Raw genomic sequence first — 23,113 nt, forward strand, 5'->3', positions numbered from 1 at the left:
TTTGCCTTTCTTACCCTAGAGTAAGATATATGCCTTTGGAATGGGGAGAATTTTACTTCGGCACAAGTATGGTTTGTGAACCCCATTCGTCTATTTTTCCGCCCATTAAAATGGACCTGCTTTCAGCAATGGGGTTTCCCATAAACCATATTTCTGCCGAAGTAAACAACTCTCCATTCCAAATGCATATATCTTACTCTAGGGTAAGAAGGCATGCTTCCTGCCATTCGAATGGGAAAATATTACCGCATTTTCACCCATTTTAATGGGTGGAAAACAGACGAATCAGGTGATTATATATTTATAGAAATACTATAAATTTAGGAATTCAGGAAATGGTCCAATTTCTTTATACAAAACTAATTCCATTTAACTGTTGGTAGTAATAAAGCTTATTCGTAAAACTGCAAAAGCATGGAGGTCAACTTGAATCCATTGATGGTTGGATTTTACTTACCACTTTACTGAGACTTACAAATCGTAGGTAACAAGTCTTTATTTTTATAACGTGGTCTTTGTATGCCATGTGCAGACAAACGGGGAGCACGACATATGGCCGCGGGAAAGTGGCCGCGAACAAACTCACCGGGGTCAACTGAACGTGACGTAAATTGACCGCAGACAAACTGACTGTGACATAAACTGGCCGGCGATCAAATTAACCGTCGATAAATTGGCCGGCGATCAAATTAACCGTCGATAAATTGGCCGGCGATCAAATTAACCGACGACAAATTGGCCGTCAAAAGGTCAAAATTTTAAACTCGGTAGTATATGATATGTAAAGTAAATATTTGTTTGTAACTATTTCCTTTGTTTTTAACAAAATTGTTTTTTATTTCAATACACATTGAAACGTTTATTGAAATAAACAGAAGTGACTAGATAGTGAATTAGAATTTTGACCTTTTGACGGCCAATTTGTCGTCGGTTAATTTGATCGCCGGCCAATTTATCGACGGTTAATTTGATCGCCGGCCAGTTTATGTCACAGTCAGTTTGTCTGCGGTCAATTTACGTCACGTTCAGTTGACCCCGGTGAGTTTGTTCGCGGCCACTTTCCCGCGGCCATATGTCGTGGAACCAGACAAACGACCGTTAAATTATTTGGTTTCATACGTTTTAGTTTTTACGGGCGCCCACTGCCCACTTATAAATGCAAGATATGGCCTGGTTATCCATATCATTCTAAAAAGTGATAGCTTTGAAGCGCACAATGGAAAATGCAATGTTAAATCGTTGAAGTATTTAAAGCGGTTCCACGACATATGGCCGCGGGAAAATGACCGCGAACAAACTCACCGGGGACAACTGAACGTGACGTAAATTGACCGCGAACAAACTGACTGTGATGTAAATTGACCGCGAACAAACTAACCGGGAACAGACTTACCGGAATGAAAATTGACCGGGAGGTAAATTGACCGTGCAAGTGCTGAATTATTGTGTTTAAGTTGATGGTAGTATATGATATGTAAATATTTGTTTGTAACTATTTCCTTTGTTTTTAACAAAATTTTTTTTTATTTCAATACACATTGAAACATTTATTGAAATTAACAGAAATATTTCCGGAAATACGAGAAATACGAGTAACAACAACAACCTTGACTGCAATACACATACTGGATAGTGACTAGATAGCGACTAGATAGTGAATTAGAATTTTGACCTTTTGACGGCCAATTTGTCGCCGGTTAATTTGATCGCCGGCCAATTTATCGACGGTTAATTTCATCGCCGGCCAGTTTACGTCACGGTTAATTTGATCGCCGGCCAATTTGTTGCCGGTCAGTTGTCCACTACCAGTTGTCGCCGGTGAGTTTGTTCACGGCCATATGTCGTGATCCCATTTAAAGCTTATGCAATTTTTAAATTTTGAGGTGACGCAAAATAAATGCGCCCAGCACTAAACATATTATTGTAATTAATTTTTATTTGAACAAAGCAAAGCACAAAGTAAGAAAAGTGAAAGTTCAGTGTACAAGTGCATATGTTTAGTCTTCTTGCCAAGAAGAAACCAGATGTTCATTTGCGGCAATTTCAAATTGCAGGCACTTGAGTTTACAACCGTGCAATTCATAACAATTCTGTTGTCGTCATGCATACATTAAATTAGCTTCTGCAGTAACGGATATCTGAATTTTCATCACCGCCCGCTCATTACCTCTAAAAATGTTTACAAATATTTTTATACATACAACATCCATAACTATTATTTCAAGTTTTCAAACATTACCAATGTCAACACCAAGCAATATGGTTACCATTCTTTCCTTTTTATATTATAATATGACAAACATCTACATAAAGGGTAATCGCAGTTTTACCTTCTGTGTCTGGTCTATTTATTTGTAATCTTCATTTCAAGTTGGCCAACTCTTTCATGCAAGCTTTTAACAATGGATAGCAATTCTTTTTTCTCATCAAATGCTAGTTGCAGTTGTTTTGCCATAAGTTGGTGCACTTGTAGAAGTCGCTGTTGTTCCATAATCTGTGCTTCATATTTGTCTCTCATTTCCAAAAAAACTTGTCTGTAGTTGGATAGACCAGAACCACAGTCTGATGATAATGTCTACATAGATACAAAACAGATTCCATATGAGTTTCAGACATCAAGTTTCAGGAGTTTAATTTACAGCTTTAAATTACTGTCTGTGCTTCAAGTTTTTGTGTTCATTGTCTATAAGTAATTGGTACATATTGCTGATAAATTTCTTTTTTAATCTAATATATTTCTTTATATTAGTTATCCTAACAACTAGATCAATTATTTGCAAATTAAGTTTATTTTGCCATATATGCAAGTCCAGTAAATGATGATTTGTAAATTTTCATCTATAAAAGTCCAACAACTGTTGCCAACCAACTAACATGTTTAATAAGGAAAGCAAGAGTTTTTAACGTGATATCCTAAAAATTATATTACTTTTAGCAAATTTTATCAAAGCTAAGTTAGATTTTAAAGTACTATTAAATGTTCCACGTAGTTTATACAGAAGACCTGTTGTAATTAACAAGAACCAAGAGAACGAACCCAGCCACATGAAACCTAATTTTTTACCTTAGTATTAGAATCTTGTATCTCATACATGTATACTAGTCTTACTTAGGCTCATTAAATTTCATACGCCCCTCGTAAATGTATTTGAAAAATATAGTAACCAACAAATAGCTTCGACGTCCACAATAAATAATAAGCTAAAGTTTCCCTGTTTCTGAACTAAATCTGTCTAAATGATGATGCTGCTCATCTACCTGACAATCTAATCCTGACTGTTTACTAAACTGATTTTCTTTCTGGCTGGAAACTCCATCTGATATACTGCTCTCTGTACCTGACCTTCTGCAAACTCTTTTGAATGGTACTGTACTATCATTACTACCAACTGAAAAGCAACAGATAGACTACTTATTTACCATAAAAGAACTTCAAGATGTGTATCGTACTATATGCCATGGTTAGTTCTTTAAAATATAAAAAAAGTTTCTGGATGCTGCTTGCTCTAAAGTCATATGGATATTAGAACAACAACATAACAACAAGAATATACTGGAACCTATTGCATGGGGTTGACTCATTAACAAAAATTATTTAAAATGTGTTGATCTGGTCACAGCACGTCTATTGCTACATACCTTCTTTTAAAGCAGCATCGATAATGGTTTTCATGCTTTGAAATTTCTAAAAATTTGCATAAAACGGATTAGTCAGCAAAATCAAGGAAAGTACAACATTATTGTACAGGTTTTTGGAAAAAAAAGTAAGCTTAGACATATCCACTATCTGGACATAAAAAATTGCAAAGATGTTCAGTACTGACATACTCATCAAATGAAACTGATTTCTCATTATAGCCACAGTGTTAGCAATACGACATTGTGTAATTCAAGGTGAAGACATTGGTTAAAACTTTTGTAATCTAAAATTACTTGATGGAAGCCACTTATATACTCACTCCATCATCAATCTCGGAATTATCTTTCAGCATGTAAGGTACCGACATAGTTCTAGGCTTGCTTTTTTCATCCATATTACATGCTTTAACAGCTACATAAATAAGACAACGTATAGTTTGATAGATATACAATCAATAAAAATTATTTGAATAAAAAGTATGTAGGTTAAAAGATGTAATGAATACCTAAGTCGTTTTCTGTGACAGATAATATTTTACCAGATTCTTTAGGTTCCTGTAATTAATAACAATAAATTACCAATAAATGACCGAAAATGGAGTGAAGCACAACTATAGTTAACACTACATACTGCGGTGATGTAAACATATTAATAATTAAGTATTGGCATATGAAACTGTCACTCTAAGCTGTCTTTATTGGTACCTTTTAAGGTAAAAGTAGATTTTGTAAAAGAAGTAATACTTTATGGCCAGAAATATTAACATACCTTTTGAAGAGTCTTGTTCTCATCAGTAACATCTGGTACTGTTTTACTTGGTGAAAGTGTTTTCTCAAAATTATACTTGTCAGGAATGCTTCCACCACTGGTACTCACTACGTTGTTAAATTTTTTCATTACAAAATTTTGCATATTTAATATTCATATTGCTCAGACAGAATATGGAATGGTACATTTACTAACTTTGATCACTAATCCGTTGATTTTTAGCATCTGGTTCCTGGATTTTGTCATGATCATTTTCTGATCCATTACCGGAATAAGTAGATGCACGCTCTATATGAAATTTATCATATTCATAATTTGCTTGCATGAGTGTTAATGTTACAAAGTATGCACGAAACAAATTCCCAAAATAATGGTAATAAACAGTAATATTATATAATGATTCTATTATTATTATTATTATTATTATATATTCTGTGCTCTGATAATTAATTGTAACCGTTTCGTAGTTTAAGTTTCCTAAACGCGCATAATTAAATAAAAATTTTGACATAATTCACTTTCTTGACTGAAAATTTTCTATGAAGAAACTGGAAAGTCAAACAGAGTCAGAGTCAAACCAAGGTTGTATTTAATGAAACTTAATAGAACTAGTGAATATTTTGTATGCAAACTTATCAAAGCAATTTTCTTGATGAAAGAACTACAAATATATACCTTTTATTAATGCTTCTTTTCGAGATTTTTCAGTAATTTCTGAAGGCTAAAATATGAATGATAAATACTACGCTTAAATTCTTTTAGAATGTGGTTATTTTAGAATACACAAAAAAGCAGCAAACTGTAAGAAACAAACTAAACTTGACATTTCAAATAATGAAAGCGGTCTCAATTTATGAACTTCAGTAATAAGGGAATTCAGAGATGAATTTTAGTTTAACAAAAACTGAAACTTACATTTGCATCTGAATCATGTTCATCATGACTGGCACATTCTTCTTCAGCTTCACTGCAAGTTTCCTCTCTGAGAAAAACAAGACTACTCATTGAGTCTTCACTGCCATCTTCCTCACATTCGGGGTCACTTTGATTTTCGTCCATGTCAACTGGATTTGGAAAAATAACGCTTACTTTATGGGTATATATACATATTATAGAAATTATAATTATTAGCATTGAAAACATTACGCACCTTTTTTTCTAATAACCTCATGTGAATTTTCAGGTATTTGACTTTGATCTGAATTAGTTAAACAATCATTCCCGTTTTCAGCACGATCAATTGAGATCATATTGCATTCATGTCTCAATTCCTTAGTGCATTCTTCTGGAATATTCTCATTATTGTGGTGTTCTAAATACAAAATAGTCATGGACACAGAGTGGTGATTGCAATAAGATTAAGTAAAAAATATTTAATTGTGTAAACAAACCTTCCATCAATGCTTCTTCATAAGCTTTGTAAGCCTTTGAAAATAATAACATTATATTGAAGCTTCTACTACTGTATATATATATTATAATTAGATATCATACCTATATGCAAATCTACAAAAAGTTATTAACTGTATTTCGAACTTATGATATTTATTTCAAAATAGTTTTTCATGTGGAATTACCAAAATCAAAAATGATAACTGAACAATCTAAATTTGTAGAAAATTTACTTCTTCAGATATTTTAACATCTGCACAACAAGTTGATCCTTCCTCATCTTCTGTGCAACTTTCTTCGGTGAGAAAATTAATGAGACTCATGTTCATTGACGAGTTGCTGATGACATCATCGCTCTCTATATCACTGACATCAAAATCTGTGACAAAAACTGATTGATGTTTTGAGAGTTCTTGAATTGCAAAAAGTGATGTTAGTAGATAATTTAATCATTTATCTAACCTTCCTCTTCATATCCATTTTCATCAACGGATTCGTCAAAAGGATAGAATTGATCATATTCCTTAACATTGTCATCCATTTTTACATCAGCTAAAGATTTGGTGGCATTTATTTGTGACATAATGAAAACATGCAATGGCCAAAAACAACATTTCAAGGTTTTTACATCATGTATAAAATCAACATAAAGCAATTTTGGTAAATTATTGATTCAAGTGCATAGACATTTGTAAAAAAACTTCGCTCACCTTGCTTTGAAGCAGCATTATTCAAATTATTTGATTCTTGGCATGACTGTAGATTATTAAAAAATTATTTTGGTTAAAATAAAAAAATGATCACAAACTTTTAAACACCTACAAGCATCTTGTTAAATTTGATGTAATGTAACACACCTCTTGGTAGTGATGACCAATGTCATTAACATTATCTTCAGTGCAAGGCTTTGCAGCTTGGTCAGATGCTTGTGACTGTAAACATAAAATGTTTGTAATACCCAAGAGAACATTGGTTGAAGACTTAGCTAATGCAAGTACATTACCTGAATATTTACTCCTCTGTCGTAGCAAAACTTCAATAACTCGGAAGGTTTTCTTAAAAGCTCTTCCACAAAATCATCAGGAAGGTCTTCGTTAGCGAATATCTCCAAACCTATCAAGAACAAGAAAAATTAGTAAAACTAATTCTTAATCTATATCAATTAGTCATCTACTTAATTAAACAACTATAAGAATAGTTTTCTATGCAATATTTAATCTAGAAAACCTTAAACATTCAGAAAATGTTAAAGAATCAATTTCATTAGTTCTCAGGCATAGATATAACATAAATCAATGTATTCAGCTAAATTACCTTTCATTAAAGAATGTTGGCAATGCTCCTCAACACTTGCTGGATGCTAAGTGATGAATTTGTTTCATTTTAGTAACAAAAAGTATAATAAAAGTATAAAAAGCACAATTAAACAAAGGGACAATTACATGTACCAATACAAACAAAACACATAAAAAATCTAAAATAAAACACACCTCTTCATTTGTGTCATGTTCTTCATAGTTGGTGCATTCTTCCTCTGCTTCACCGCAACTTTCTTCTTTAAGCAATCCATGACTGCTCACGCTCATTGATTCTTCACTCACAACTTCTTCTTCTTCACATTTATCACCATCAGTGTTGTCATTATCTGTTTGTATTGAACACTATAATAATAAGTATCATATGATCATTCAACGTATCATAAATCTTAAGAAATAAAAAGATGTTTGTAAACATTTTGACTAAAAAGGAGCAAATATATAATCTATATTGAACCTTTTAAAAATTTGTTGTAAAAAACATGTAATTATATCTACAGTAATATGTTTGTGTTTAAACTTCACGTTTACCTGTCTCGTAGACAGCATTATTTCTTGGGTGTGATAAGTTGAAAGGAAGCAAATCATCGACTTCATTCAGTACAGTATTTACATCTAAAGCTGTATTAAAATCAAACAATATAATAACATAAAAACTGTGTTAAAACTGAAAAAGTTTTCTGCTTATTGACAAAACAGATGCACTTGTCAAACTCAACATATTACATAAGTACCTTCTTGCAAGGCTTCATTGCAAATAGTGTCAGTGATTTTTTGATAATTTTCTGTTACTTGATGTTTATTAGTACTTGGAGCATCCAATTCTGCCTCCCAGTTACATTTTCCACACTCCTGGGTAATGTACAGAGTATTTAAAAATATTTTGGTTAAAGTTAAACTAATCATACAAAACAAAAAATATCTATTAATAAAAATAATAGTATTCAAATATATATTAATAATAATAATAAAAATGAAAATCTAAAATGGAATTAAAAGTGTATTATAAAAGTGGAAGTATGTCAGACAAAATCTCTCACATGTGCAGATGATTGGATGTCATCACTGTTTGAAGAAGTTCCATCTTTGTTTAAACAATTTAACTTTTCTGTTTTGTTCATTTTTTCATATTTTTGCAGTTTCACTACACAACAAAAATCAACATTTGGTAAATTAGAGTGTATGTAAAACTATAACAAAATCTGTTCAAACTAATCAGTGTACTTTTAACAAGCTTTTCTAAAAACCATGCATAATTTTACCTTTCTCGTTTCGACAACTGCCATTGCCAAGGGATTCTTGGGACGAAGATTGCTCACATGACTAAATATGAAACAAATAACTTTGTGTAAAGCAAAGCAAAAATGTTGATTTGCAATCATTGTTTAAAGTAAGACAAACAAACCTGGTTATTTGCCTTCAGATCTTGCCAGAAACTAAACAAATCTCCAGGTCTTGATAATATTTCATCTACAAATCCTACTGGTAAGTCTTCAGTAGCAAACTGCTCTAAACCTAAAGTAAGGAAAAACAATGTAATAGGCAAACAATTTATGCATTAATTGGTAGATTTTTATGGTAATACACAAGCTTAACATTAAACATTATAAAATTGATAGTAAATCATTCAACATTCACACCTCTCATCAGTGCTTCTCTGCATCGACTCTCAATGTTTGGTGGAGGCTAAACAACAATAATATCGTTTGGATATCTTAAAAGCGATGAAATGGAAAAATAGAACAGACGTTTTTATTAGATTGAGTACTAGATAAATGAATACTAAAACAATAACTTACTTTTGCATATGGTTCATCAAAATAGGTATATTCTTCCTCTGGTTGACTTTCTTTTGTAGTTGACTGAAAAATAACATAAATATGTTTTAAACCAATGCAAGCGCAGCACTATAAACAATCAGATACTTAGCAAAAAATAGATATTAAACCAATCGCCAACTTGAAAATACACCTTTTCATGTGCATCATTTTCTTCGTTTGCTTTAGTTTCCTCCTCTGCTTCACTGCAACTTTCTTCTGTGAGAAATTCAAGACTGCTCATGCTCATTGATTCTTCACATTCATCCTCATCAGTGCTTGTATTATCTTTTTGTAATGAAAAAATCAACAGTATAGTTAACACATTATTGGTGTGAAAACATGCATTTAGCACATTTAGAAACAGATAAATAACAATAAACAAGAAAAAAGTTAGTCACATTTAAGCAGGTTTATTTCATTTTTAAACAAATATTTTCATGAAATAAATATTATTTTTATTTCATACTTCCAGACTCACATAATTACAAGTCTTGCAACCACTACCAAAATGACTGAACATTTTATACTTTTGATGGTTTCACAATGAAATTGTAAAAAATTCTTACCATCCGTAACTAATACTTCTTCTAATTTCTTTGTAGTTTTATTTGAGTCCATTATTTTATCTGTTTCCTTTAAAGCTGATAATTTTTCACCGATGCAATTTTCAGCTATATTGTTTTCAACACTTTTACCTGAAAATAAATACAACTATTAAATCACAGATCTTTATATATCTTATGCATATGGTGTTGTCCATTATATTCATTTCAACTGACTTTATACCATATCAACAATTAAAATAGTTTTACATTACAAGTAGTATGACTTTCATAAAACAAGAATTACTTTGCCTTGAAATAAATTATGCTTAAGTAGCATAGAAACCTTTCTCCTTGTCATTGTTTCTTGATGACATTGAAGTATCAGAAGCACATTCATCAAATTCATTCATATTGTACTCATATACTACAAGTGAAAAGTTAAGCAAAGCACTTTAGTATAAAAAATCATGACATTTGATAAATTTAATAATATAATAAATATTATTTAACTATTAATGTAGTTTATTACAGCTATATCTAATGCTAGAACAACTGTTACAAGAAGATTGCAATCACATGTATGAAATGAAATTTGTAATCATAAATGATTACTGAAATTCAAATGAGTTTACCTTCGGTTAATGTTTTTTCACATATTTTCTTGGTAAATTCGGAAGGCTTAACAATTGTAAAAACGTATTAAAATAGTTATCTAATATGCTTCAGCCATAGCCAATTAAGGTTGAAACTACCATTGATCATAACTATGTATTTAATAAATTCAGAACTTGTCTCATCACAAAATATGACTTACTTTAAACTGATGAGAAGACTCCTGCTTTACTTCTTGTACATTTTGCTCTAATACGAGTATGCTTCCCACACCATTATCACTCTGTGAATGTCCAAAAATAGCATGGGTAATGCGGAAGATAAAATACTAACAATCTGTATTACAACTAAAAATTCTTCAAAGTACAGATAAAAGCAACATGCTCCAATAAACAAACTAAAGTAATACGTATTTCACAAAACGTGATTTATGTCACAAAGTTCAGTGGTACAAAAATTCGGATATGAATTTTATTTTAACAAAAAATGAAATTTACCTCTGTATCATGTTCGTCATGGCTGATACCTTTTTCTTCAGCTTCCCTTCTTTCCGCTGTGGTTAAAACAAGACTGCTCATTAAGTCTTTATTGACAGCATACTCATATTTGAGTTCACTTTGGTTTACTTCCATTTCAACTGAAAATGGAAAAAGAACAAAGTTTAAAATCCATGAACAAATAATACAATTTAATTACAACATACAGCGGCATTGCAAACATTATGCACCTATATTAATTGCATCTTGCAAATTGTGAGGTGTTTGGCTTTGATCTGATTTACTGAACCAATCATTTTTGTTTTCAGTGCGATCATTTGAGATCATATTGCATTCGGGTCTCATTTCGTTAAAGCAACCTTCAGGAAACCTACCTTCATTGTTTTGGTGTTCTAAGTATAAAATAAAGTAGGCAGTCATTCAGTGTTTTGATTGTAACAAAAGGAAGTTACAGTTATTAAATTGAGTTAACAAACCTTCGATAAACGTTTCATCACAAACTTCTGAAACCTTTAAAAATATAACATTATATTGCAGATACTTTTACTGTATTTGAATTTCATTCCTAAAAGTAAATCTACAGAAAGTTATCAAAAATGTTAGAAACTTATCAAACTGTTGCTTTTTCAAAACATTTTTCATGAGGCATTACCAAAAAAAACATAAGAATAAATCTATTTAAACTTTAAGAAATTTACTTCTTCAAACATATGAACAACTTCACAACAAGTTGATCCTTCCTCTTTTTCGCTGCAACTTTCTTCAGTGAGGAAATTGATGGGGCTCATGTTCATTGACGAGTTACTGATGACATCATCGCTTTCTATATCACTGACTTCAAAATCTATGACAAAAACTGATATTATGACCATGAGGGTTCTTGAATCGCGAAAAAAGTGGTAATAGAAAACAACCATTTATCTAACCTTCCTCTGCATATCCATTTTCATCAACTGATTCATCAGAAGGATAGAATTGATCATAATCCTCTGCACTGTCATCCATTTTTATAGCATCTAACGATTTGGTGGAATTTATGTAGGATTGAATGAAAGCAAGCAACAGACAAAAACAAAATTACAAAGATTCTATATTGGATATTGAATCAAACTATTATATTATATATATTTATAAGGGTTATATTATATATTTATATGGATTATATATTATATACTGTATCAAACGAGCACAAAGCAATTCTGATTAATTATTTATTGATTCAAATGCATAGACCCTTGCAAAAAATTCCTTACCTTGGTTTGAAGCAGCATTGTTCAAATTATTTGAGTCTTGGCATGGCTGCAGATTATTAACAATTTGTTTTGATTAGAATCAACTTTTAAATACCTAACTGAGTAACTTCCTACATATGTTGTAGCAAACCTCTTGGTAACGATTATCGATATGATCAACCATCTCTTCAGTGCAGGGCTTTGCAGCTTGGTCAGATGCTTGTGACTGTAAACATAAAATGTTACCAATACTCAAGGAAGAATATTGGTTCAAAACTTAAATCACTCGAACACGCTACCTGATTATTTACTCCTCTTTCATAACAAAACTTCAATAATTTTGAAGGGTTTCCCAAGAGCTCTTCCACTAAATCATCAGGAAGGTCTTCATTAGCAAATATTTCCAAACCTATCAAAAACATGAAACATTAGTACAAAAAACTCATAGATAATATTAGTTGCTTAATTGTTTAGTTAATTATAAGAATATTTATCTATGCAATCGTTAAGCTAGAAAACCTAAATCGTTTTTTAAATGCTACTCACTCAATTCCATCAATTGTCTACTATAAATATAAATTAAATTATTATTTTATTTATATTCAGCCAAAATACCTTTCATTAAAGATTTTTTGCAATGCTCCTCAACGCTTGTTGGATTCTAAGTATTAACAAAATATGTGTCATTTTGATAACAAAAAGTACTTCACAGCAAAACAAAGAAACAGCTGCATGTACCACTCTACAAACAAATGTCATGAAAAATCTAAAATAAAACTTACCTCTTCAGTTATGCCATGTTCTTCAGAATTGGTGCGTTCTTTCTCTGATTCACTGCAACTTTCTTTTTTAAGCAATCCAAGACTGCTGATGCTTATTGATTCTTCACTCACAACTTCTTTACATTTATCAACATCAATTTTGTCTTTATCTGTCACAACAATATTTGTTACCGTATAATTTTTTAACATATAATATCAAAAAAACGTTTTATGTAACATCTCACTTGAAAAATATCAAAAATATATATATATCAAACCTTTTAAAATTAAATTAATTTATTTGGGTTTTTAAATGATTTTAGAAAAGAACACATAAATATATGTAATGTGTTTGTGTTTTACTTCATGTTTGCAGACATGAATAATTGCAATATTCTAACAAGGATTTACCTGTCTCGTAGACAGCATTATTTCTTGGGTGTGATAAATTGAAAGGAAGCAAATCATCGATTTCATTCAGTTCATTATTAACATCTAAAGCTGTATTAAAATCCAATAATATAATAGTATTAAACTTGTGTTAAAACCTGAAAGGTTTTCTGTTTATAGACAAAACAGATGCACTTGTCAAACTCAACATATTACATAATTACCTTCTTGCAAAGCTTCATTGCAAATAGTGTCAGTGATATGACAATTTTCTGCTAGTTGATGTTTATTTATACTAGGAGCATCCAATTCTGCCTCCCAGCTACAATCTTCAACTGATGGATGATCAGATGAACTTGCCGTTAACTGCACACAAAATAAACTTCTAAGTTTAAAGATACATCAGTACACCCCTAAGTAATGTACATAGTACTCGTAGATAAATGTACAAAGTACTTGTAGATAACACAAATGACAACAAAAATGAAAACCGAAAAAGAAATTGAAATTTTATTATAAGGGAGTAAGTATGTCAGAAAATGTCTCACATATGCAGATGATTGGATGTCATCACTGTTCGAAGAAGTTCTTTCTTTGTTTAAGCATTTTGTTAACTTTTCTGTTTTGCTCAATTGTTCATGTTTTTGTAGTTTCACTACATAACAAAAAAAAATCAACATATACTAAATAAGAGTACATATAAAACTATAAGCAAATGTTTTAAGCTGATGAACATAATTTTGATAAATTTACACTAACACAACGAAACATTTTATATTTCTCGTTCTGACCACTGCTATTACCATGTGATTCTTCGGAGGAAACATGGTTATTTGCCTTCCCATCCTGCCAGAACTTAAATAAATCTCCAGGTCTTGATAATATTTCATTTACAAATCCCTCTGGAAGGTCTTCATCAGCAAACTGTTCTAAACCTTAAATAAGAAAGAAAACCGGTTAATAACATACAATTTATGCATAAATAAGCATACAATTTATGCAATAAATTTTCTTCGTAATACACAAGCTGACCATTAAACTTTGCACAATTGACAGCAAAATATTCAACATTCTAACCTCTCATCAGTGCTTCTCTGCATCGACTTTCAATGTTTGGTGGAGGCTAAAAAACAATAATATCGTTTGGATATCTTAAAATCAACGAAATAGAAAATAGAACAAACGTTTTTATTAGATTATGTACTAGGTTACACATCATAAAATAACTTACTTTTGCATATGGTTTATCAAAATAGGTACATACTTCCTCTGGTTTACTACAACTTTCTTCTGTAGTTGACTGAAAAATAACAAAAATATGTTTTCAAGCCATGCAAGCGCAGCACTATAAACAATCCAATTATCAACAAGGAAATATAATCTTAGTCCATTGCCAACTTAGAAAATGCACCTTTTTATGTGCATCATTTTCTTCCTTTGCATTTGTTTCTTCTTCTGGTTCACTGCAACTTTCTTCTGTGAGAAATTCAAGACTGCTCATGCTCATTAATTCTTCACCTTCATCCTCATCTGTGCTTGAATTATCTTTTTGTATTGAATACATTAATGATATATATAGTTAGCACATTATTTGTTATCTGTGTGAATACATGCAATTGGCATACATACACCAATTCAGATGAATAACATTAAAAAGTTAGTCACATTCAAACAGGTTTATTTGATTTTTGAATAGATCTATTTACAGAATATATATTATTTTTATTTTATATATCTACACAGACTCAGACAATTACAAGTCTTGGAACAACTAACAAAATAGCTGAATATTGTATAATTTTGATGGTTTCACAAAGAAATTGTAAAAATGTTTACCATCTGTAACCAGTATTTCTTCTGATTTACTTTTTATAGTAGTTGTATAGGTAGTTTTATTTGAGTCCATTATTTTATCTGTTTCCTTTGAAGCTGATAAATTTTCATTGATGCAAGTTTTAGTTATGTTCCTTTCATCAATTTTACCTGAAAATTAACACAACTGTCAAATCACAGATCTGTATAAATCTTATGCTTATGGTGTTATCTATTATATTCATTTCATCTAACATTATAATATATCATCGATTAAATTTTTTTAAAGATACAATTTGTATGGCTTACAGAAAATCAAAAACACAAACCATTTTGCTTTCAAACAAAATATGTTAAAATATTAAACATATTTAACATAAAATGAAGTTCTAACCTTTCTCCTTGTCATTGTTTCTTGATGACATTGAAGTACCAGAAGCACATTCATCAAATTCATCCATGTCATATTCAGATACTACAATGGAAAAATTGGGCAAACTGCGTAAGAATATGATAAATCATAATGTCTACTAAGCTACTAACATAAAAAGCATAATAGTTGCAATTAAAGGAACAAGGGCAGGAACTATATTTGTAAAATTATTATTATTGAGTTGTTAAAATATGGTTTCTGCATTTGTTGCTTTAACTGAACCATATGGTTTTTAAACTTGACTTGGACTCTTCCTACATTGTATAACATTTTAAAAAAGATTACAATTGCATACCAACAAAATTTGTGATTGTGTAGCCTTACTAAAATACAAAAAAGCTTACCTTCCGTAAATCCTTCTTTACACATTTTGTTGGTCATCTCAGATGGCTTAAAAATGTAAGTATGTACTTTGTTAAAATAGTTGCTCAAAATATTTTAGCTTATCAACGTGGTTATGTGTGGCTATCCTTTGGTTATGTGAAATTGCCATTATTCATTAATACTTTTTTTAAATAAATGCAACATTAGTTTCCCCACAAAATACGACTTACGTTATACTGTTTGGAAGACTCAATTAGTTTTTTTATATTTTGCTCCATCTGGTGTGTGCTCTCAACACCATTATCACTCTGTGAATGTTCAACAATAACATATACATAATGTTGAAGTAATACCTTATGCAATTATACATGTATAGTTAAGTATCATCGTTAATACTATAAAACATAATTATACACTTTATCATGGTACATGCCTGATTTACATTGCATACATTCGCTAAATTTTCTGCTTTCAGTATCTCATCGACATATTTTTTGGGTATATTGTCATAGTTTAAGTTTTCTAAACCTGCATAAACAAGTAAAATTTTATAATCAATCACCTACACTACAAATAAATCACACACCTGTGGACAAGCCAAAATGTTTTTTACAAAACAGTTCTAGGTTTGAGCAGTTTTTCATATTTTATCACACCTAATGTAATTTTGTACACTACATAAAAACACAAGTTTTTTATTGATGAAGCAATTACAGATACCTTTTATCAATTGTTCTCTTCGAATTCCTTCAGTAACTTCTGAAGGCTAAAATGAAAATGATAAATACAACAATTAAAAAGGCTTCAAAGTATAAATAGCAAACTACAGCAAACAAACAACTTAGAATAATATCTAACTTGAAACGAACATTTTATATTATAAGAGTCAAATTTTTCGAATTTTTAACACAAAATTTGCTCTGAGAAAAAAACTTACATGTGTATCATGCTCACTATGACTGGCACATTCTTCTTCAGCTTCATTGGAACTTTCCTCTGTGAGAAAAACAAGACTACTCATTGAGTCTTCACGGTTATCTTCCTCACAGTCAGAGTCACTTTGATTTACTTCTATTTCAACGCAGAAATGAGAAAAACAAACTTTGAATCACATGAATAAATAAGTAAAATACAACTTAATTACCACATGCTTTAATGTTGGAAGCATTACGTACCCGTACTTATTCTATCATGCAAATTGTGAGGTAATTGATTATGATTTAAATTAGTTAAACAATCATTTCTGTTTTCAGTGTGATCATTTGAGATCAAATTGCATTCTGGTCTCATTTCTTTTATGCATTCTGTTGGAATATTCTCATTTTTGTAGTGTTCTATAAAAATCGTAATGTGTGATACAGTTATTGTAAATATTGAAATAAATCCTAATATTAGAATTGAGTAACATTGAACAAACCTTCTATCAATCTTTCATCACAAACCTTTGAAACCTTCAAAAGAATAACAGTATGTTGCAGCAATTCCTACTGTATAAACTAATTCGTTTGAATGTGATAGCTATTAAAAAGCTTACAAACAATGGCAAATTATACAATAACTAACTACATATTTTCGTTTAAATATAATTCATGTTGATGATGAGGCATTAACAAATACGAAAATCTAAACTAAGAAGAAATTTACCTCTTGAAACATTTCAACATTTTCAAAACAAGTTGATCCTTCCTTATCTTCGCTGCAACTTCCTTTGGCGATAAAATTGATGGGACTCATATTCTTTGACGAGTTACTGATAAGACTATCTCTCTCTATATCACTAGTTTCAAAATCTGTGACAAAAACTGACGTTATGAGAGTTTTTGAATTGCAAAAAAATTAAATAATAGAATATGATCATTTATCTAACCTTCCTCTTCATACCCATTTACATCAACTGATTCATCAGAAGGATAGGATTGATCACATTCCTTGGCATTGTCGTCCATTTTTACATCAGCTAAAAATTTGGTAGCATTTGAGTGTGATTCATGCCATATCATAAAAAATACACCAAAATACAATACAATAATAAAATACAATACACACAAAAATAACACTATAAGATTTTGTTATCATGTATTTTAAACAAGAATCAAACTTACAGTTATTTGTAGCCTCAATAGGAGATAATTTTTTCAGCATGTGTGTGGCTGATATATCATTCTCTGAATCGTTGATCTCTGCAATGCAAAACAGTGATGATAATAAAAAAAGTAAAATGTTCACTTGCCAAGCTTTGACACAATTAATGACCATTTTATTTTCCATGCAACTGTTTATTATCAAAGGATCAAATGACGAATAGGATGAACGAAATTTAAATCCATCCACATTAAAATTAACAAATTTAAATTTGATTAAGTGATGTAAACAACTAAAAAACTAATGCTATTAAGTTTAAGCTTAAGCTTAACTTGTACGTAAAGCAGGGAAAAAATAAATTGTACCTGTTTTTACTGCTTCATCACTGCTATTTTTAGCAACATTTAGAGGCTGAAAATAAAAAAAAAACAATTAATTATACATAAAATGTAAACTCCATGCACGGATTTCAAAGCATGATACATTAGACTGTTTCACTGAAACAGCTTCATTCTCCAATAGTCGTTGGCCATATTTCAGTATATACTAACCTCAACATTCTTTATGCATTTTTCATTGCTTGTGTTGATGACATTTAAGCCAGATGTTGAACAAGTTTCACTTAAACATACTTTCGGAATAGTTTCCTCATGACACTCGTCTGAACATTCAAGGAATTCTTTTTTTGGAGACTGGATTTTATCTGTTTTCTGGTCTTCAGGAAATGAATTCAAAGAACATGTTGTAGTTTGCAAATGTTTCTCATTTTCATTGTCTGCAATAAGCACAAATTTTAAGTCAACATTAACTTCCAACTGTAACAACACAAAGTGTTACATGTTATGTTAAGTGTTATAAACTGTCTTGAGCAAATTGCTTTGTAAAGTCTGTACCTTTTCCACTTTCATCATTTAGTTCTGATATCCTTTGACAAGAGGATGGTGTTTTAAATCTTCCTACATTATAGTCAAAGTCAAAAGCTGTAAAAAATATTGGATCATTTAAAATTTTGAAATATTTCATTGTCCTTATTAATGGTGATTAACCCAGCAGGAAAATGCATTTGTGAACTAAAAACATGTGTACCTTCTTGTATTGCTTCATCACAAAGTTGCGGAGCCTTATTTAGAGGCTAAAAGAAAAGCAACATTCACAGTAAACAAGTGATATCATAAGTCTACATCAGATAAACTAGCTTTAATAAACATGCAAAGAATTTATAATCTGGCGAAATTAATGTAATCGTAATACCCCAAACAAAAATGTCCATGAATAGGTAACAATTGCATACCGACTGAAACAAACCTTTAGTCTATAAGCAAAACCATTTATAACTTATTACTTACTGGTAACATCCCAACTGAGTTAACAGATTGATTTTCTACACAAACTTCAATTTCATGACTTTTGGTGGCTTCCTCATTTACAGATTGTACAAGCTATTAAATACAGTTAAAAAATGCAGTTATTGCATCGTTTCAGTTTAGAATTGCATAAAAACAGAAATTTCTAATTGTGAATTAATTTGCCCTTATTGAATTGAAATTTACATTTTCAACATCTTGCTTTTGATCATCAACATAATATTATAGTCAGTACTAATAGCATAATAATAATAGCAACTGAGCTACAGTATGACAGTTCAATGTTGATACAAAGCTATAGTTACATTTGCTGGTGGATGGGGATGTTTAGTCGATGTGTCAGACTTAAGCTTTTTATATCTTCTATCAAAACGTTTATTTGAACATGTCCTTTCATCTTGGTTCTTTCTATTAATTGGTGGTTTTGGCACTTTGAAGTAAATAAATAAAACATTATTAATTAGTAAACCATTACAATGGAATGTGACTGTAAATTACAATTGAAGTCATGGTTATTGTGGAAACTTTGATCCATTTTCCAAATCGTCAGACTAGGTTTTCAAGTATTATTTATGTTAGCAAAGAAGGATAAATCTATCTTGCTGTGTTTAAACAAAATAGAATACAGCTAAAGTAAAGCTAATTTAAGCAAATAACCATTGTTCTTATATTTCATGAAAAGCAATACTATAATGTTACCAACAATACCACGATAGAAACATTTAAAAGTAAACTAATTATTTTGATTTTCTTCGATTGTCAAAACGAGAATTAAATCCTAAATGAAAAATTGAATATGTGAAAAAAAGCATCGATCATGAATAATTTGATATTTACTCAAATTTATCCATACTTGCTCACATTCTATGAATCACATAAGAAATGCAACCTGTCGCTTTTCTCCTACCTTCTTGACAAGGAAACTAGTGCAGGCACAAAATATTTCTTCTGTAGTTACTTTCTATTTTGAATATTTACACCAAAATGCGACATGCGTTTGGTTCTTACAATCATCTTTTAAACAGTTATGTGAAAAACTAAGAGTTATTTTTCACCTAATTTTTGATTGTTGGTCGGGTAATATTATTAAGAACTCTTTGAAAAACTATTCTAACAAATAAAATTTTTTTCAACTTAAATATACAGTACATACTATCTTCAAACAGCATAAACAAACCTTCCATCCTTGCTTCATCATTCAGTTCCGGAACCTTTAAAATAATAAAAGTATGTTGCAGCTACTTCTACTACATACTGTATATAAATCTCCTAATATTATTTAAATTACTATAAAAAATTTGGCATTACAAAACATAAAAATTAAAACAAAATGAACTTGTAGAAAATTTACTTCTTCAGACATGTCAACATCTTCAAAACAAGGTAATCCTTCCTCATCTTCTCCTAAGCTTTCTTCGGTGAGAAAATTGATGGTGCTCATGTTCATTGCCGAGTTACTGTTGACATCATCACTCTCTATATCACTGACCTCAAAATCTGCGATAAAACTGGTGTCATGAGAGTTCTTGCATTGCTAAACACAAAAGAGAGAAAACGATCATTTATCTACCCTCTTCATATCCATTTTCATCAATCAAATTTTCAGAAGGATGGAATTGATCATATTCCTCAGCATTATCATCCATTTGTACAACATCTAAACAGTTTAGCAACATATTTCAAAAATAAAAAATGTACTATGGAAAGCAACATTGGAAAGTTTATGTACCAAGAGAACTGACAGTAGTTTTGGCAAGTGTTTCATGCAATGCATTAATACTAGATAGCTTGATAAGTACCTTGGTTTGAAGTGGCAGTGTTTAAAGTATTAGATTCTTGGCATGGCTGTAGATTATTAAAATAAATGTTTTGATTAATACCAAAAGTGTTACAGAATATTTAAAAGCCTACAAATATCTTGCTACTTTTAAGGTATGGCAACAGACCTCTTGATAATGATGACTACTTTCATCAACAATTTCTTCGGTGGAGGGCTTTGCAGCTTGTTCAGATGCTTGTGACTGTAAACATAAAATGTTAGAAATACTCAAGGAAGAGTGTTGGTTCAAAACTTAAATCATTCAAACACATTACCTGAATATTTACTCCTCTTTCATAGCAGAACTTCAATAATTTTGAAGAGTTTTCCAAAAGCTCTTCAACTAAATCATCAGGAAGGTCTTCATTAGCAAATATCTCCAAACCTATCATGTACAGAGAAGAAGTAATAAACTCATAGTAGTATTAATTTATACATTACCCATACACTAGTGAATCTAGAAAACCACTCAATCTCATAAGTTATCAATTATTGATACGAATTACAGTTGTAAACTATAAATTTAGTTCAAAAAACAAAACTTTTACCTTTAATTATAGATTGTCTGCAATGCTCATCGATTCTTGTTGGAAGCTAAGTAATAATAAAACATTGTTTTTTATAAACAATAATTAATAAATAAAAACAAATAAACAACTACATCTATTAACCTACTGGAAGCAAATGTCATGAAAAATCTAAAATGACATATACCCCTTCTGTTATGTCATGCTCTTCAGAGTTGGTGCATTCTTGCTCTGCTTCACTGCAACTTTCTTCTTTGACCAATACAAGACTGCTCACGCTCATTGATTCTTCAATCACTACTTCTTTACATTCATCATCATGAGTGCTATCTGCTTGCATTGAATGTATGAACTGTTGTTACCAACATGTCCACTTGAAGATACATTATACAATTTTTTTCCTTAATGGAAACATCAGCAAATATATTGACACTTTTATACAAATAAATTAATTGATTTCATTTTTTAGTTAATTAACATAAAAGAAAGATGCACACATAAAGGGTTACATATTTTTTCATTGCACTCGACATTTACAGACAAGTGAAAGATTCTAACCTGTCTTGTAGACATCGTTATTTCTTGCTTGCAATAAATTGAAAGGAAGTATATCTTCGATCTCATTCAGTTCATTATTAACATCTAAAGCTGTATTCAAATCAAATAATATAATAATATTAAAGATGGAAAACATGAAAAAATTTTCTGCTTGTTGGGGAAACAAACCATTACCAGTAACTCAGCATATTACATTGGCAATTACCTTCTTGCAAGGCTTCATGGCAAATAGTATCAGTGATATGAAAATTGTCTATTGCTTCATGTTTGTTAGCACTAGGAGCATCCAATTCTGCCTCCCACTTACAATTTTCAATTGACTGACGACTAGATGAACATACTGCTGACTGCACACAAGATAATTATGTCACGTTTAAAGATGCATCAATACACCCCTAAACAATTCACACAGTACTCAAGAATGTGATGGCAAAATTGGACCAAGCATTTCAAATAAAAATTCTAGATTAATTATAGTTTTAACAGTATGGAGTAAATATTTTGCAAAAGAAATGCTTTTTTAAACAAATTTTTATACAGTAAAATAAATAATTTTATAATTTATAAATAGTAGAATTTTATAAATAATTTTACTATTTATAAATTTTTAAATGTGGTCCGCAAAAACAGGAATAATTTGCAGCTGGTATAATTTTTTTTCTGTCTACAGATATCTAAAACCAATCTCGAATTGATTGGCTTTAAAGAAAACTCAAACAGTTATATTAAACCATAAAAGTAAAGCAAGTGTTAACTTAGAAAATATACCTTTGCATCTGAATCTGTTTCATCTGCATAATTTTCTTTTGAATGGTTCTCTTCTTCATCCTCACTGCAACTTTCTTCAGTGAGGAATTCAAGACTGCTCATGCTCATTGAGTCCTCACTTATTACTTCTTCACATTCATCATCACTGTTGTTGTCATTACCTGTTTGTATTATAATTAGAGTGAAAAGTTTCCAAAGAACATAATTTGAAATATTAATGTTTGTTATATACTTCAGTATTTACTTTGAATTAAACATTCAATCTTTATCTGTTAGTAAGCTCTCATATTGAAATGTTATGCAACAACTGTTTACGGAAAAGATGACATTATTTACATACCTATCCTATGGACCAGGCATGCACAACATACGGCCCGCGGGCCGCATGCGGCCCGCGAAACCTTTTCGTGCGGCCCACGAGATATTCCGTGATTTCGCTCATTCAGGCATTTT

At 30.7% G+C, this 23,113-nt stretch overlaps 1 protein-coding gene across 1 annotated transcript; it reads right to left on the reverse strand.

Annotated features, from left to right (window-relative positions):
- Positions 1-1,918: 1,918 nt before the first annotated feature.
- Positions 1,919-23,007, reverse strand: LOC143469850 (uncharacterized). The gene is made up of 78 exons (XM_076967707.1): positions 23,001-23,007; positions 22,661-22,821; positions 22,098-22,239; positions 21,893-21,982; positions 21,522-21,664; positions 21,356-21,401; positions 21,083-21,192; positions 20,935-21,009; positions 20,788-20,833; positions 20,559-20,645; positions 20,340-20,485; positions 20,166-20,199; positions 19,294-19,418; positions 18,971-19,063; positions 18,711-18,756; positions 18,518-18,604; positions 18,176-18,399; positions 17,990-18,035; positions 17,645-17,722; positions 17,410-17,499; positions 17,187-17,332; positions 16,960-16,993; positions 16,718-16,876; positions 16,480-16,613; positions 16,263-16,308; positions 15,976-16,070; positions 15,773-15,850; positions 15,563-15,608; positions 15,180-15,260; positions 14,810-14,956; positions 14,385-14,518; positions 14,205-14,273; positions 14,051-14,096; positions 13,777-13,908; positions 13,522-13,628; positions 13,198-13,339; positions 12,995-13,084; positions 12,605-12,753; positions 12,438-12,483; positions 12,122-12,231; positions 11,974-12,048; positions 11,844-11,889; positions 11,517-11,606; positions 11,289-11,434; positions 11,067-11,100; positions 10,821-10,982; positions 10,591-10,730; positions 10,296-10,376; positions 10,114-10,159; positions 9,825-9,905; positions 9,503-9,631; positions 9,088-9,221; positions 8,916-8,978; positions 8,757-8,802; positions 8,522-8,631; positions 8,379-8,439; positions 8,157-8,260; positions 7,851-7,968; positions 7,648-7,737; positions 7,291-7,445; positions 7,115-7,160; positions 6,804-6,913; positions 6,658-6,732; positions 6,511-6,556; positions 6,263-6,352; positions 6,034-6,179; positions 5,800-5,833; positions 5,559-5,720; positions 5,324-5,472; positions 5,084-5,129; positions 4,604-4,696; positions 4,409-4,515; positions 4,146-4,194; positions 3,960-4,051; positions 3,640-3,685; positions 3,259-3,389; positions 2,331-2,575; positions 1,919-2,169 (listed from the first exon to the last, which is right to left on the reverse strand). Exons 2-77 carry the CDS (start codon positions 22,766-22,768, stop codon positions 2,345-2,347), a joined length of 7,371 nt encoding a protein of 2,456 aa, XP_076823822.1. The 5' UTR covers positions 22,769-22,821; positions 23,001-23,007; the 3' UTR covers positions 1,919-2,169; positions 2,331-2,344.
- Between the last annotated feature and the right edge of the window lie 106 nt (positions 23,008-23,113).

This window comes from Clavelina lepadiformis, chromosome 1 (assembly GCF_947623445.1).
Source record: "Clavelina lepadiformis chromosome 1, kaClaLepa1.1, whole genome shotgun sequence".
NCBI classification, from domain to species: Eukaryota; Metazoa; Chordata; class Ascidiacea; order Aplousobranchia; family Clavelinidae; genus Clavelina; species Clavelina lepadiformis.

Bases quoted from the DNA above. Each gene is read 5' to 3' on its own strand.
- LOC143469850 (XM_076967707.1), bottom strand. From the start codon at position 22,768: ATGAGCATGAGCAGTCTTGAATTCCTCACTGAAGAAAGTTGCAGTGAG. The intron at 20,646-20,787 runs GTACTTATCAAG...TAAACTGTTTAG, and splicing joins CACTGCCACTTCAAACCAAG to ATGTTGTACAAATGGATGAT. The intron at 18,757-18,970 runs GTAAGTAATAAG...CTTTTCTTTTAG, and splicing joins ACTCAGTTGGGATGTTACCA to CCTCTAAATAAGGCTCCGCA.